This window comes from Halichoerus grypus, chromosome 3 (assembly GCF_964656455.1).
Source record: "Halichoerus grypus chromosome 3, mHalGry1.hap1.1, whole genome shotgun sequence".
NCBI lineage: Eukaryota > Metazoa > Chordata > Mammalia > Carnivora > Phocidae > Halichoerus > Halichoerus grypus.
Window position 1 is genome coordinate 55,748,966 of NC_135714.1, and position 14,702 is coordinate 55,763,667.

The 14,702-nt window shown below is 36.4% G+C and overlaps 1 protein-coding gene across 1 annotated transcript; it reads left to right on the top strand.

Moving 5' to 3' along the window:
* Positions 1-311: 311 nt before the first annotated feature.
* Positions 312-14,490, top strand: AMTN (amelotin). Its single transcript, XM_036113481.2, has 7 exons — positions 312-365; positions 2,398-2,484; positions 4,459-4,524; positions 5,421-5,510; positions 9,464-9,499; positions 13,386-13,650; positions 14,332-14,490. The coding sequence occupies exons 1-7, from the start codon at positions 312-314 to the stop codon at positions 14,340-14,342; spliced, it is 609 nt and encodes a 202-aa protein (XP_035969374.1). The 3' UTR covers positions 14,343-14,490.
* Positions 14,491-14,702: the final 212 nt, after the last annotated feature.

Consider the following 14,702-nt stretch of genomic DNA (forward strand, 5'->3'; position numbering starts at 1 on the left):
AGAAACCAAATGATTTCACAGACAGCTAAGTCCTGATTGGCCTCTCAGTTGCCAGCCTCCTGGAATTGAGTTTAAATTCCTTCTACAAACTTACAATTCATCAAAGGGTAAAATTATTCACTACAGACACTGGAGCAATCAACCGGATTTTGAATATCATTTCACCTATACATTTAGCCAAGTGGAGAGAAAGGTAACATTAATTGGCCATATTTCAAATAGAAATTTTTTTAAAATATCTTTTCTGAAAGGGAAAAAAAATAGAGTGAAAGAGTGACACTACTTTGTTATTATAGGTAGCATTTTGAAACATGAAGACTATGATTCTACTACTTTATCTTCTAGGATCAACTCAGTCATTACCGGTAAGTGCAATATGTTTCTTTTATTACCAACCAGCCTCAGCAGCACCCTCTGTTTGTAGACATAACTTTTTTCCTGCACTCCAGCAACACTGCTCTGTCCTGTGACCCAACCCCTTAGTTTTCTGTTTTTATTTTCCAAGGTGAAAAATGACAAACTAATAAGGTGTCAGTGCATATTTCAACATACTTAGATTTTTAAAAAGCATCCACTCTAACATGATAGAATTTCAATTATTTTGGCAGAACAGTGGGGTAAAAACAAGGGGGGGAAAGGAATGCCTTAAATTATATCTACTCAAAGTGGATAATTATTTTGCTTTCCAAGAAGAATTTAAGATTTTCTTGGCAAACAATTATTTTCTCATGACTAAAGAGGTAAACTACATTTTCTGACTTTCCTAACTGGAAGCATGAAACATGTAGACTATGTAAACCCTAAAAATGTTACCAAATTGTATGACTATATAAACTCTAAAAGGTGATCAAAGTGCACAACAGCAAGAGGATATTACAAAGTGGCCAACTTTTTTACTTAGAACATTGAAAAATACATTCACATATAACAGGTGTTTGAAAGAAAGGAGTACTAGTGTTCGAATACATACTCCAATTGTCCTCCAATATTTTATAGACATAGATGTGGGTGGTTTGCCTCTCTAAGTGGACTTCCCTTTGACCATCTGAGATGACATTTGACATAGAGAAAAAATTAGAAGGAATTTTCTACGAAATAGAAGAACAAAAAGAGACCATTCTTAGTTGAACTCCTTTGACACATCTATAGTCATCCATACAATCAACAAATACTTATTGAAATCTCTATGTACCAGATACTATGCTAGTGCTGAAAATACAATGGTGAGCGGGGAAGAAAAAGACATGGTCCTTCATGGTGTTTGCAAGGATTGTAGATACTAATAAAGATTTTTTAAAGAAATGTTAAATTATAAATTATAACTATGCTTAGTTCTATGAAGATGAACAGGGTGATCTTATAGGGAGGGGATAGAAGCAATCTCCTTATTTCACTCCAAATATACTTATGTCCTTCTTTAAAGAAGTTGTCTGCCAAAATTTATTTTTGAAACAAGGTAAATTAGTAATTCTTTTGTAAAACATGGATTTTTCACTTCAAACAAATTTACCAAAAGGTTCTTCCAAATAGGGTGTCTTTAGTGTATTTAAATTACCACACAATTTGTGAAAACTCAAGATAAATAAAACTTTCCGGGCGCACAGCAATCATTCAAGGTTGACTGAGGAGTGGCATACGGGTTAAAGCAGATTGCTAACAGCCAATGATGTGAAAGCAGCTGGAGAGTTAGAGGAGCAGGGGATGCACGGTGTGACACCGACGGGTCTACAAGGTACAGTAGTGATATTTATCAAATGAAAACTTGGGACACATGGACAAGGCATTTTTTATTATTTGTAAGTGAATTTATTGAACCATCATAAAGGCATAAAAAATGAATCAATGATAATTAGATAGATGATAGGGATGTCAAGGACAATTTCACCCCTAGAATTCAGTTATCCTTAATACACTAGGAAAATACCCAGGCCGGGAAGGAGAGTGAATTTCCATTATGGGAAATAACCTGTCAGGCACAAGGCAGAAGCAGGAAGCTTCATGAAAATGCAGTAGAAGTTATGGCAGCTTACCTTCAGGCATGGGGGAAAAAAGCAAATGTTTACAGAGCTAAGGTGCAGATGATGTATTTCGTGTCCTGAAAAAGGAGGAAGGCAGTTACAGAGAAGAGAAGGAAGCCTAGGAACTACTACCTGAGGTCCATGTGCCCAGCCCAACCCTAGACCCCTCCCCACATACCCCTCTGCTCTGGCATTTTTCCACTCTACAATTCCATCTCCTGTCACACACGAAACTTCCCAGGGAGTTAAAACTACTCCAGAAACACACAGAGCCTAAAGGCAGACATTTCTGCATTTGGGACAGCTTGTTGCATCCTGGAAATAAATGGATACAAAACCTCAGACCCATCCCTGCCTAATCTAATATTTGTTATCACAGACGCAGCTCAACCCTGCTTTGGGACTTCCTCCAACAAAACCGGCTCCACATCAGGCAACATTACTAAACCAGCAGCAGCCAAATCAGGTGAGAGTCCTACAATAGGGAACATTTGCAGACCAACAAAGGAAACACGGGAAGACTAGTGAATTTAAAATCAAGATTTACACAGTCTTATGGTTGAACAAGAGAAAAAGACTTTCTCTTGGGAACAAGAACAACAAAAAAGAACCAAAACACTTTCTGAAAATTTTGAGCAGGAAAAGCAAGGCGTCTTCATTCCTTTTCTTTTTGTCTCAATAATAATTTGGTTTAGCAAACGGTAGTAAAACCTGAAAAGCTAGGGTGCCTGGGTGGCTCAGTTGGTTAAGCGACTGCCTTCGGCTCAGGTCATGATCCTGGAGTCCCTGGATCGAGTCCCACATCGGGCTCCCTGCTCGGCAGGGAGTCTGCTTCTCCCTCTGACCCTCCCCCCTCTCATGTGCTTGCTCTCTCTCATTCTCTCTCTCTCTCAAATAAATAAATAAAAAATCTTTAAAAAAAAACCTGAAAAGCTAGAGCTACACCTAATGACAAAGCTTGGTCATCAATGCCCTTGCACTACTGTGACATAATCATATGTGGTATCTGCCAGAGCTAGCAGGGATTAAGATATCTCTATAAAGATAATTGGATTTCCTTACAATTTTCTTAAGTTCCATTGTTACTGATGAGCTGATGTTATTGTAAAATTTGTTTATGTAAAAACTTTTGAAAAATGTATTGTCTCTTGGCTACCCCCTTCTTCCCACTCCATCACTTGCTCTGCTCTAAAGGATCCCTCTTTACCTACATCTAGAGTTTGTGAAGTAGTACAATTAACACCAAAGTCTAAAGTTCTCTTTTTAGTTTGTGGACATTAGAGAGCACTCAAGACAGGACCCCATCTCACTCCTTAAGGAACCTGAAGATTATACAATTTGAGGATGCTGTTTAAGAAAAGGAAGACAAAATTAGATATGTAAAATTAAGTGCTAAAGTATATAATTTATTTTTATTTTATTTTATTTAAAATCAATTAATTAACATATGGTGTATTATTAGTTTCAAAGGTAGAGTTTAGTGATTCATCAGTTGCGTATAACACCCAGTGCTCATTATGTCATCCTTTATGCCCATCACCCAATTACCCCCATCCCCCCCCACCCACTTGCCCTCCAGCAACCCTCAGTTTGTTTCTCAGTTTAAGAGTCTCTTATGGTTTGTCTCCCTCTCTGATTTAGTCTTATTTTATTTTTTCCTCCCTTCCCCTATGTTCATCTGTTTTGTTTTTTAAATTATACATGAGTGAAGTTATATGATATTTGTCTTTCTCTAACTGACTTATTTAATTTAACATAATACCCTCTAGTTTCATCCACGTTGTTACAAATGGTTTTAAGATTTCATTTTTTGATGGCTGAGTAGTATGCCATTGTATATATACACCACATCTTCTTTATCCATTCATCTGTTGATGGACATCTGGGCTCTTTCCGTAGTTTGGCTATTGTGGACATTGCTGTTATAAACATTGGGGTGCATGTGCCCCATCAAATGACTATGTTTATATCCTTTCGGTAAATACCCAGTAGTGCAATTGCTGGGTCATAGGGTAGCACTATTTTTAACTTTTTGAGGAACCTCCATACTGTTTTCCATGGTGGCTGCACCAGTTTGCATTCCCACCAACAGTGTAAGAAAGTTCCCCTTTCTCAACATCCTCGCCAACATCTGTTGTTTCCTAGCTTGTTACTTTTAGCTCTTCTGACAGGTGTGAGGTGGTATCTCATTGTGGATAATTTATTATGAGATAAGAAGTAAGAGCCAATTACACATTTTTAAACTCAACACATTGCTAGGATGCCACTGGGGGCCACAGAAGGGGTCATTGCTGGTGAGAGGCCCCAAAACTTCAATTCCATTTACCTTCATCCTAAATCCACCTGTGATGGGAATATAGACACTTAAGGGTATCTGCCACTGACAGCATGGTGGAAACAGACAAGCTCTGGTGTCACATCAATTTCAATGCCCCTACAGGTATTCCCCTCTTTAAGTCTAATACCACTGACACAGATGTTCGCACTGGGGTCAGATCTGCAGCTGGTAAGTACTCTTTTATATCATTTTAATATCCACTGTTAAATACAATACCTAATGTTGAGTGTATCCACAAATACACACACACATATTCATTGTAGATAAGTTGAAAGGGAACACAGAAAAGTCAGAGCATGGGATCTATTCAGTACATCATAAAAATTTTTCTTAACAAAAGGGCTTCTAAAGGAATTAATCAAATTCTCATGTCTTAAACTGCTTAAGTTCTTCTTACCTCTTCTTCAAGCTCCTCTGCACATTCCTCCAACATATTTTCCTCACTGCCCCTACAATGTCCACACACCCACACAAACACTATGACCACTATCATCACCCCAACTAGAGCAAACTAGAAGGGGTAGAAAAATCTTCATTCTTCTCATGGACTATCTGTATAGTTTACTCTGTTTGGGAGAAGAAATATAATAAATTCCTTTCCTGATTAAGGTGGTCAGATTTAAACTTAGTATTAGACTGTATTCAGACTAGATATTTCATTGTGACCCTCACCATTTTTATGGGGAAGCCTATGAAGAAATTAATTTCTTTATAAGAAAGCTATCAAAAAAAATCTCAAGAACCATAGTTATTATAGTCAAAAGGGGAAAGTGAGGATAAAATCATCCAAGTAATCCTCAAAAGAATGGGTTCATATGGGAAAAGTTAGTCCTGGACTTTATGGTTGTACTACTAGACTAAATAAGTCCCTGAACTTCATCTCTATACCTAATTCTTAATGCAATAGTATATCACATACTATTTTTTATGTGTGCATAGCAAATGTTTATATTTGCCTAGCAAATCCTCCCTTTAAAGATATTTTACATTTGGTAAACACATTTTAGTTTCTTGAATGTTCAACATGAAACAACACAATGACAATCTTTTTTGTTGCCCTATAGCTAAATCCTGCTGCAGGGATGGCACCTGGTACCCAGACCCTCCCACTGAACTTGGGGGGACTGAACACACAACAGCAGCTGCAACCCCAAGTAAGCTCAAGATGGGAGTTCAGTTCAACATTGGGGAGCATTTTCTATCAAGTAGAAGCCTAAAGGGAAGGAAAGAACTTTTTTAAGGTTCTTAAAAGTTTTACACAGAGGGGGACCTGATTGCCTCAGTGGGTTGAGTGTCAGACTTTTGGTTTCTGTTCAGGTTGTGTTTGGGGGGTCCTGGGATGGAGCCCCACATATGACTTCATGCTCAGCGGGGAATCTGCTGGGATTCTCTCCCTCTCCCTTTGCCGCTCCCCCCTTCTCTCTCTCTCTCTCTCTCTCTAAAATAAATAAATAAATCTTAAAAAAAAAAAAAGTTTTACCCAGAAATTTACAGAGGAATGTTCAACTGAACATAGAGCATCTTTGGTAATTTGGTCCTTGATGAAAACTCACCAAGAAAACTGAACGTGCTACCCCATAACCTCTCTAGAATACATTTGTAACAGGTAACAGGAAAATGTGAGGTGCTGGGGAAGATTAAAAAGTAAAGAATATAAGGGGGGAAATTGAGAGGTAGCAGGATTCTTTTCTACCTTGCTGTTTTCTATAGAAGACTTTCTGGGTGACCAGAATCATCCCAAAGAAAAAATTGAGAGATGGATAAAGTTTATTTCCAGCAAATCTAATCTTCTTTTCTGTGCGCTTGCTTCGCGCCTCCTCTCAAGTCCCCAACAACTCTCTAGTTCCTTCTCCCCTCCCATCATTACGTGCTTTCAGGAAAAACCCCGAAAAACCCTCTCCCACTAGGATTTAAATGATACGCGTAGGGCATCACTCCGATCAGAAGTGTTGCATCTTAACTACAGACAAAGCTCAAGTTTTACCTTCTTGAAACTTCTCTGAATAACTTAATGACTTGGAGAAAAACACAATGATCTCTTTACAGCTAGACTAAGTTGTTTATAGATTACTTATTCTCTCTAACACATGAACTCAGCCCCTATCATTCCCACATAATGGTCTAATTTTTTGTAGAAGCTGTTTTATGTATTACATGTATTATGTGTTAATTATAGAGAATTAAGAAAATATAGAAAAGCAAAAAGAAACATAAAACTCACCCATAACCCTACCCCCCAGAACTAAACATGGTCAGCATTCTAGGGTATGTCCTTGCAGTGCTTTTTCTACCTACACATGTAAGTATATTTTTTAAAGAAAATATGTTCTTACTATGTCAAATGTTCTATAATCTAATTTTTTCACTTAATGTATTTTGAATGGTCTTTGTATTTTGAAATATTCACCTATAAAATTGTTTCTATTGATTGCTTAGTATTCCATCATATTGCAAAAATTGGGGTTTTTTAATCAAAATTTTTGCTTCTGTAAACACTATTACAGTGAATATCCTTTAACTAAGTCTTTGACCATATCAATGATTATTTCCTTAGGATCAGTTCTTAGGCACAGGGTCCAAAGGCATACAAAAGTGTAAGACTTTTAATACACATTCCAAAACTATGAAACATGAATACAGCAATGAACCAATATATTCTTACCATCTTCCTACCACCATGGACACCTTCAGGTCTTAATAAGAGCAAGCTTGTCTTAATCAGTAATTATAATCAAAGTTGAGTTTAACTGACAAAACAATTTGAAGCTGCTCAGTTTAAATTCTATATCATATGCAACTAATACTTTTCTCTGTACTTTCATTTGTCCAAAATAACAACACAAGAAACTCTCTACTGCTTCATTTATACATATTTGTGAAATTCTGTGACATAACTAATTTTCACATTTTTTAATATTGAGATGTATACTTAATTGTCTATCAGTCAGTGTTTATTTCTTACAGATATATTAGAGCCTTCAAGTATTTGCTGCTTATTTATATCTTAATAATAAAAGTGATCCTCTGAAAAAGACTAGAGATACAGGCAAATAAAATGAGAATTTCTTTAACACATGACCCTGATATAATCCATATGCTACTTTCCCAGCTTCAGTTTCAATTGTTGCTCTGCTCTAATCTTGAAGCCCAATTTAGTACATCTTCATATTCACCAAAGAATATCCACTGGAGGGTGCCTTGGTGGCTCAGTTGGTTAAGCGTCTGTCTTTGGCTCAGGTCATGATCCCAGGGTCCTGGGATCCCTGCATCAAGCTCCCTGCTCAGTGGGGAGTCTGCTTCTCCCTCAGCTCCTCACCCCACTCGTGCTCTCTCTCTCACTCTCCCTCACTCTCAAATAAATAGATAAAATCTTTAAAAAAAAAGAAAGAAAGAAAGAAAGAAAGAAAAGAAAAGAAAGAAAGATGGGGCACCTGGGTGGCTCAGATGGTTAAGTGTCTGCTTTTGGCTCAGGTCATGAACTCCAGGTCCTGGATGTCACCGAAGGTTGAGCAGAGAGAGTTTGATATTGCACGCTCCCCAATATGCACTAATGTAAATCAATCCCCATTCTCAGTAGGGATTCTTCAATGTCTCCAGGATATGCCAACACCTCTTTGACCTCCTGTGCAGCCCCAGCCCTCCAATCCTGTGTCTCCCTATGCAGAGTGGCCTATATCCTCTGCCAGAAACCTGGGCACCCGTCCACAGCTCTCATTTATCAAAGCAAGGCCAATGTGGTTAAGGGTAAACTCTAGAACCACGAAACTCTGGTCAAATCACAGCTTTCTGGTTTCTATGTGTGTGGTCAAGTTGCTTCACACTCCATGGCTCATTTTCCTCATGATTTAAAATAGGGATTAAAGTAGAACCTACCTCTAGGGCTGTTATAAGGATTAAATGAGCAAATAAACATAAAACACTTAGAACAGTGCCTACCACACAGTAAACACTCAGTGTTAGCTATTTTTATTTCAAACAATTTCTCTACCAAAAACTAATAAAAAATTTTTCTCCTTATTGTTACATTGGTGAAAAACTAAATTATCTTTAATTACACTTTTTATTTACACATCTGTGGTTTCCTATTTGTATCTTTTTGTTCCTTCGAAATGGCCTTTATAAATCTCAATTATGCTTTTTTCCAAATCCTGAGTGCCCCTTCCCTTCACCCTACTTTCCAATCACCATTCTGAAAATAATTGTTTTTTTTTTATCGTCAGTAGCAAAGGATCTGACTGACAGTAAGGCTTTTTTCTTAAATGTATATAGTTAAATGTAGGTACCTTTTGGCATTATGGGTATTACTGAACAAACTATCTTGGGAAATAACAAAGTTAAGAATCTGTTTCATAAGACTTTCGCATCTTTTGGGTTGGTTAGTGTTAGAATTCCCATTTTGATGACTTTCATGACAGTATGTGAATGTCTATAGAAATAAACTTTAAAACATTACTTCTCTTGGACAAACTCTAGGTTAGTTCTTAGAGTACTAGCACATGCCAACACCTCACCCAAATATTTTCAACTAAAATTTCATAACATTTAAGTGGTTATCAGTGACCAGTAAATTATTTCTCACTTATTTCTAAGAACTCTGCCAGTATCAGAATGATAGAATATCATCCATAATTTTCTACCAGTGCTCTATTTTAACAGCAAAATATCCAGGTAACCATTATAAGACTAAACATATATGCTTTGATAAATCTTTGTATTTTAAAAATCCATCTTTAATGTGTCTTCTGAGATGCCATATAAAAGAAACATGCATTTTACTATTATTATTACTTGTAATAACTTTCAGTTTGGAAGTAGCTTGAGACCAAAATTATTTTTTGTCCATCCTATTCAGTAACTTCTACCTCCTGAATGTGTTGCCTTGGACTAAAGTTTCTAAATCTCTCTGGGTCTAAATATGCTTTTTACAAATTGGATGAGTTCCAATTCCCAAGCAACTCTATGGGTTTCTATCTATGACTATAGCTGATACATTGGTAACAAATACTTCTTCAATGAATATTATATACTTTTAAGAAAATAGTATTTGTATCATCTGCTAGAACTTACCTTTGAATATATTTTAATTGAATTTTTCACTCTTTTTCAGATGTTACCAGTTATTGTAGCACACCTTGGAGCCCATGTAAGATTATTTTGTAATGTGATTTTTATTTTAAATCATCATAGTGTGAAATATGTCATCCTGCTTCAATTTACCAGATAGTTGCCAAGTTTCCTATTTACTTTGCACTGTATGAACACTGATAATTATGAGCTGGCCCTTATTGAGCATTTACTATGCACCAGGCACTGTTCTAGGTATTTTATTATTTGTTATATACTATCTCAGTATTCAAAGCAACCTTTGATGATAATATTTTTATTTATAATTTGAAGACGAGTAATTGGAGATACAGTTATTCAGTTACAATCGCACAGTTAGTAAATGTCAAGGGTGAACCAGTCAATCCTTTAAAGCATACAGCTAAGAAAAAAATAAATTAATGGGACTGATCTAATGATTAATGATTTGGGGGATTTCTTTTTTAATCTCAAATTTATTTAACTATGTATCTTTTCCCTAAAAATGACACAAACACTTTCCTCTCTCCCTATTTGCCTTTGTGAAAGGTAATACTTGAGATCATTGATAAAATTACCAAGGGTCAAGATCATATATGACATGCATCAGGTAGTAGCTTTTACTTCTGAAGCAAAATGAGATATAAAGTTTGTATCAATTCTTAATTCCACAGCTGGGAACACATTCCAGTGAAATAATCTGAAATACAGCAAAGGTCTATTTACAAATATATTCTTCAAAATAATAATATTTGTGGTAGAGAAAAAAAATCGGGTGCAACTTAAATTTAAACAAAAGGAAAATAAGATTGAATAGATGGTGCAATGTAAAAGCAAATACTTTGCAGCCATTCCAAACGTACATTTACTTGTATTTGTCACTAGTAAGTTTAAATGATTGTGGGTGTAATATTAAAAAAAAAGTAAGACCCAAATTATATGAATGACTTATATAAATTATATGAATAGCTTCCATTATGTAAAAAAAGAAATGTGTGAAAAACATCTGGAAGAAAATCCATCAAACTGTACGATGGGATGGTATTTTTTTTCCTTTGTTGCTTTCTGCATTTTCCAAGTTTCCTCCAATGTGCATGTACTACTTAATAATAGAAAAATGTATAACTTTTAAAATGCAGAAGACTTCACATCACTCAGATATTAGGTATTAGCAGTCCAATATCACATGCTGACTTAAATTATGTGAAACAAGTCATAAAGGCAGTTAAAATATTGTCAAAAATTTAAAATCTCTTTACAAATTTTACAAGTATTTTAAGTTTTTAAATTATGTTATATATATTTTGTCTCAAATATATTAAAATTTGTCTAATAACGTGTTATTATTTTCCTTTTAGGGTGCTATCCTTAGTTCAGAGGAATTGGTAAAAAAAATAATAATGATTACTAGCATTTCAAATTCTTCTCACTGCTATCACAGTCCTGCTTTCTGTCCCCACACAATCTCTCTTGACCACAACCCCTAAACCTGGTGCATACTACTGTAAACTGAACATTTTTTATAGATCCTTGCATCAAGATACCTTTGTCTAGCTGAGGATTTCACTCTTCTTCTCCAACTACTTTTCCATTAATTTTACTTAGCTTTTTTTTTCTCCATATGCTGGTATTAGATTCAGTTCTATCCAGAAATTCAATGCATATTTTTAAACTTTATATGATTAAAATCTAGGATTATAAATTATTAAAAAGCATGCAATGTAGAATAATATACATACTGGTATTTATTGCAGGAAAGATTAATTTTCTTGGCTTAAATTTTTAATTTTTATAGGAAAGTATGTTATTTTTCTAGCATCTTATAGTGATGCATGGACTCTTCCCTGTACACATGAATAACTAGAGGGCTGAACCTTAATAAAATTCATCTTACCATTATTAGACACTTCTATAAATTGCCCCATAAGTCACTTTTAGGAAACACTGACTTGAATTAATGTGGTATCTAAACATGACGCTGAAGTTAAGAGTCGAGGCAATAACTGGGAAGACAGGTTTTCTTTTAAATCTTTCTATTATGAAAAAGGTAGAGATTCATTAGATTGTTCACAAATAAAATCAATGGGGCTGATTTGCAACAATAGTACATGAACACCCACATCTACCAGTTATTAAGACAATTTTGTGTAACAGGCACCTTGGTAGATCTTTTACATACATTACCCTTAATCCTCATCAAATCACAAACTACAGATTTTCTTTTAAGTAAACTATGCCCAACGTGGGGCTTGAACTCATGACTCCAAGATCAAGAGTTGCATGCTCTATGGACTGAGTCTGCCAAGCACCCCACAAAGCACAGATTTTTTTTTTAAGCAAAACAAATATTTTTTTCCTCTTTAATGATGGCTTTTTATTTTTTTATTTTTTTTATTATGTCCAGTTAGCCACTGTAGAGTACATCATTAGTTCTTGATGTAGTTCAGTGATTCATTATTTGCGTATAACACCCAGTGCTCATCACAACACGTGCCCTCCTTAGCATCCAACACAAAGCACAGATTTTTAACCCAGCTTTACAGATAACGAAACTGAGGCTCAGAGAACTTAAGCTACTTAGGCCCCAAGGTCAAGAAATAGTAGATTCAGATCGAAAGTCATTTTTCTATCTGCTATACCAGTGGTTTTCAAACTTTTTTTAACTAACAGCTGTATTTTTCATGCAGCTAACACACACACACACACACACACACACACACACTTCATGAAATAGTATTTACCCTACTGTACAGAACGAATTTGGTAATTTACAGTCTATTCTTTGTGTCTTATTTTTTAATGATGGGAATTACCACCTTTTTATTTCAAATCTATGAATACCATGACCCCTTGCTTGAAAACATCTATATTCCACTCCTGTCTCTCTTCTGGCATAAGTCTAATTCTGGCTTAGTACCTGGTAAATCTAAGACAGTGTTTCCCAAACTTCAGTCTTGGATCACCAAATCAAGACAACTCAGGGTGCTGATAAAAAAAATGCAGATTTCTGGATCCTGCCCTAGATTAGCTCAATCAGAATCTCTCTAACAGTGGAGCCTGGGAATTACCTTTTAAACAAACTTCTCAGGCGCTTTTATACAAACTAACAATTAGGAACTATGCTCAAGGAAACCGACCTGTATCTTAATTATGAGCCCTCAACCCTTTTTATTCTATGTCAACATCATGAGAACTGAGGGCTTTCAGAGAACAAGTCCCTGACTGAACTTTCTCCAAATCCAGTTTATACTAAATTATTTCTTCTTAAGAGGAACTTCTTACAGTAATTTTTTCCAGGAAAAAAAAATAAATGTAGGCAGCAACAACATTTATTTCCAGTATGTAAATCATTGACAGACCTACACAGAGGAGTTCATTGAGTAACCTCAAGGAATATACAAGTTGCTGAATTGACAAGAGAAGTATTTCTGACTGAATATTCCAATGCCTTCAAAAATAAATAAATAAAAAGAAACTTGAAGAGATGCAAATCATGAGATGAGGGTTGATTGACTAATTTTTCCATTAATTTTTAGTCTCTTTAATTATTTTTAAAAATTCTGGGCAAATGAGAGACTATAATTTAGGTAAATAGCAGAGAGATAGCCCAGCATAATTGTATGGATTTCCTGCCTTAGTTCTACCTCCAAATACACCTAAGATGAACAAATTATTTGTTATTCCTTCTCCCATGATTGTGACTTACCCTCTTTGAGGGAAATAAAATACAGCATCGAATTGTAGTCATGAAACTAGCATCAGGTTTGCTCAGGAGAGGGAGGCATTTCTTCTGAGGAATGCCCAGTCTTTATTATTTTCTCTGACTCTGCCCTTTCCATCCTGCCACTCCTGCCCCAACTTGTTGCCCTCAAAGGAGGAGAGGCTGGTTGACCAGCATTCAAATGTGTCCTTTTGACTTTGTTTGCCTTTTCCTGTCCTCCTTCCAGCCGGTGGCCCCACAAATCTTCACAGGCCTCCTTTTTCAGCCACTGTTCCCGGGAGCCATCCTGCCCCCTAGTCCAGCTAATCCCGATGCCCGGAATGGAATCCTTCCTGCGGGGCAAGCAGGAATGAATCCTGCCATCCAGGGAACTCCAGAGGGCTTCTCCCCAACTCCCAGCGACACAGACGATGACTTTGGTGTGACCGCCCCTGCAGGCATCCAAAGGGGCATGCACACCACCCAGGAAACCTCCACTGGGCCTCCAAATGGTAAATTCTCTGAGCCAGGAAAATGCCTCAGGAAAGTCATCTGCAGAGTGGAAACAGAGTTCTTTGTCTTGCCTTGACCAATACAGATCCTAATAAAATCAGGGATCCCCTTTACCTAACACTCACAATTGATTCCTGCAATGTGAGGGAATATTTTTACTAGGCCACCAATCCTACCGTATCAACCCAGAAATGGGACATTTAATTGCTGGCATAACATATTTTCTATCTAGGTTGGATCTGGAAGTCTTTGAAAACAGACTGTGTGCTCCCTTCCTCATCTTCCTCTGACCCCCAATCATATACAGGCCCACAGCAGACACAATTAATCAATCATCATACTCTTACCCACTCACTGATCATGGATGAGCCACAAAACCTTCTTAACATACTGTTGCAGCCGCTAGTCATAGATGGGAGTTAGCACGTAGGTGAGCACGCGTGCCATTCTCTTGAGATGGGACTTAAGAAATGTTGCAAAACTAAACTCTTTAAGCACCAAAATGCAGAGATAATCATTTAACATGCAGGGATGTCTAGAATCAAATGTCCTTGGAAATAACAAAAGAATGATTTGATATTGATACTCTTGCTCCTAGAAAAGAAATTTGATCTCAAGTAAAAATGTTTAAATCCAATATGCTTTTACCTACTTCTTAAAAATGTTTTATTTTCTTCCAGGAATTCAGTAAGCTGTTTCAAATTTTTTCAACTACGGCACCACGTATGTGGTGATATGATACATGCGAATCTTCTTCACTGATCATATCATGGAATAGATGAAGACACACTAGAGAGTATCAGAAGAATCTCTTAGTTTACCTAACGTTCTTGAAATTTCAGAAAACATACTCTTCCTAGAGAATAATGACTTCTGAAAAAAAATAAATGGATAAATTTGCCTTTGAAATGTAGCCCTATGCCACCATGGACCTGGAAGATATACATATTAAACGTATTTTGAAACTGACCCTTTCTCTTCTTTTGGGCATAGAACAGTGGGACCCTTTCAGAAACTACATTCCCTTGGGACACTTAAATCATGCTGATGG

Bases quoted from the DNA above. Each gene is read 5' to 3' on its own strand.
- AMTN (XM_036113481.2), top strand. From the start codon at position 312: ATGAAGACTATGATTCTACTACTTTATCTTCTAGGATCAACTCAGTCA. The intron at 2,485-4,458 runs GTGAGAGTCCTA...ATGCCCCTACAG, and splicing joins ACCAGCAGCAGCCAAATCAG to GTATTCCCCTCTTTAAGTCT. The intron at 5,511-9,463 runs GTAAGCTCAAGA...ACTCTTTTTCAG, and splicing joins AACAGCAGCTGCAACCCCAA to ATGTTACCAGTTATTGTAGC.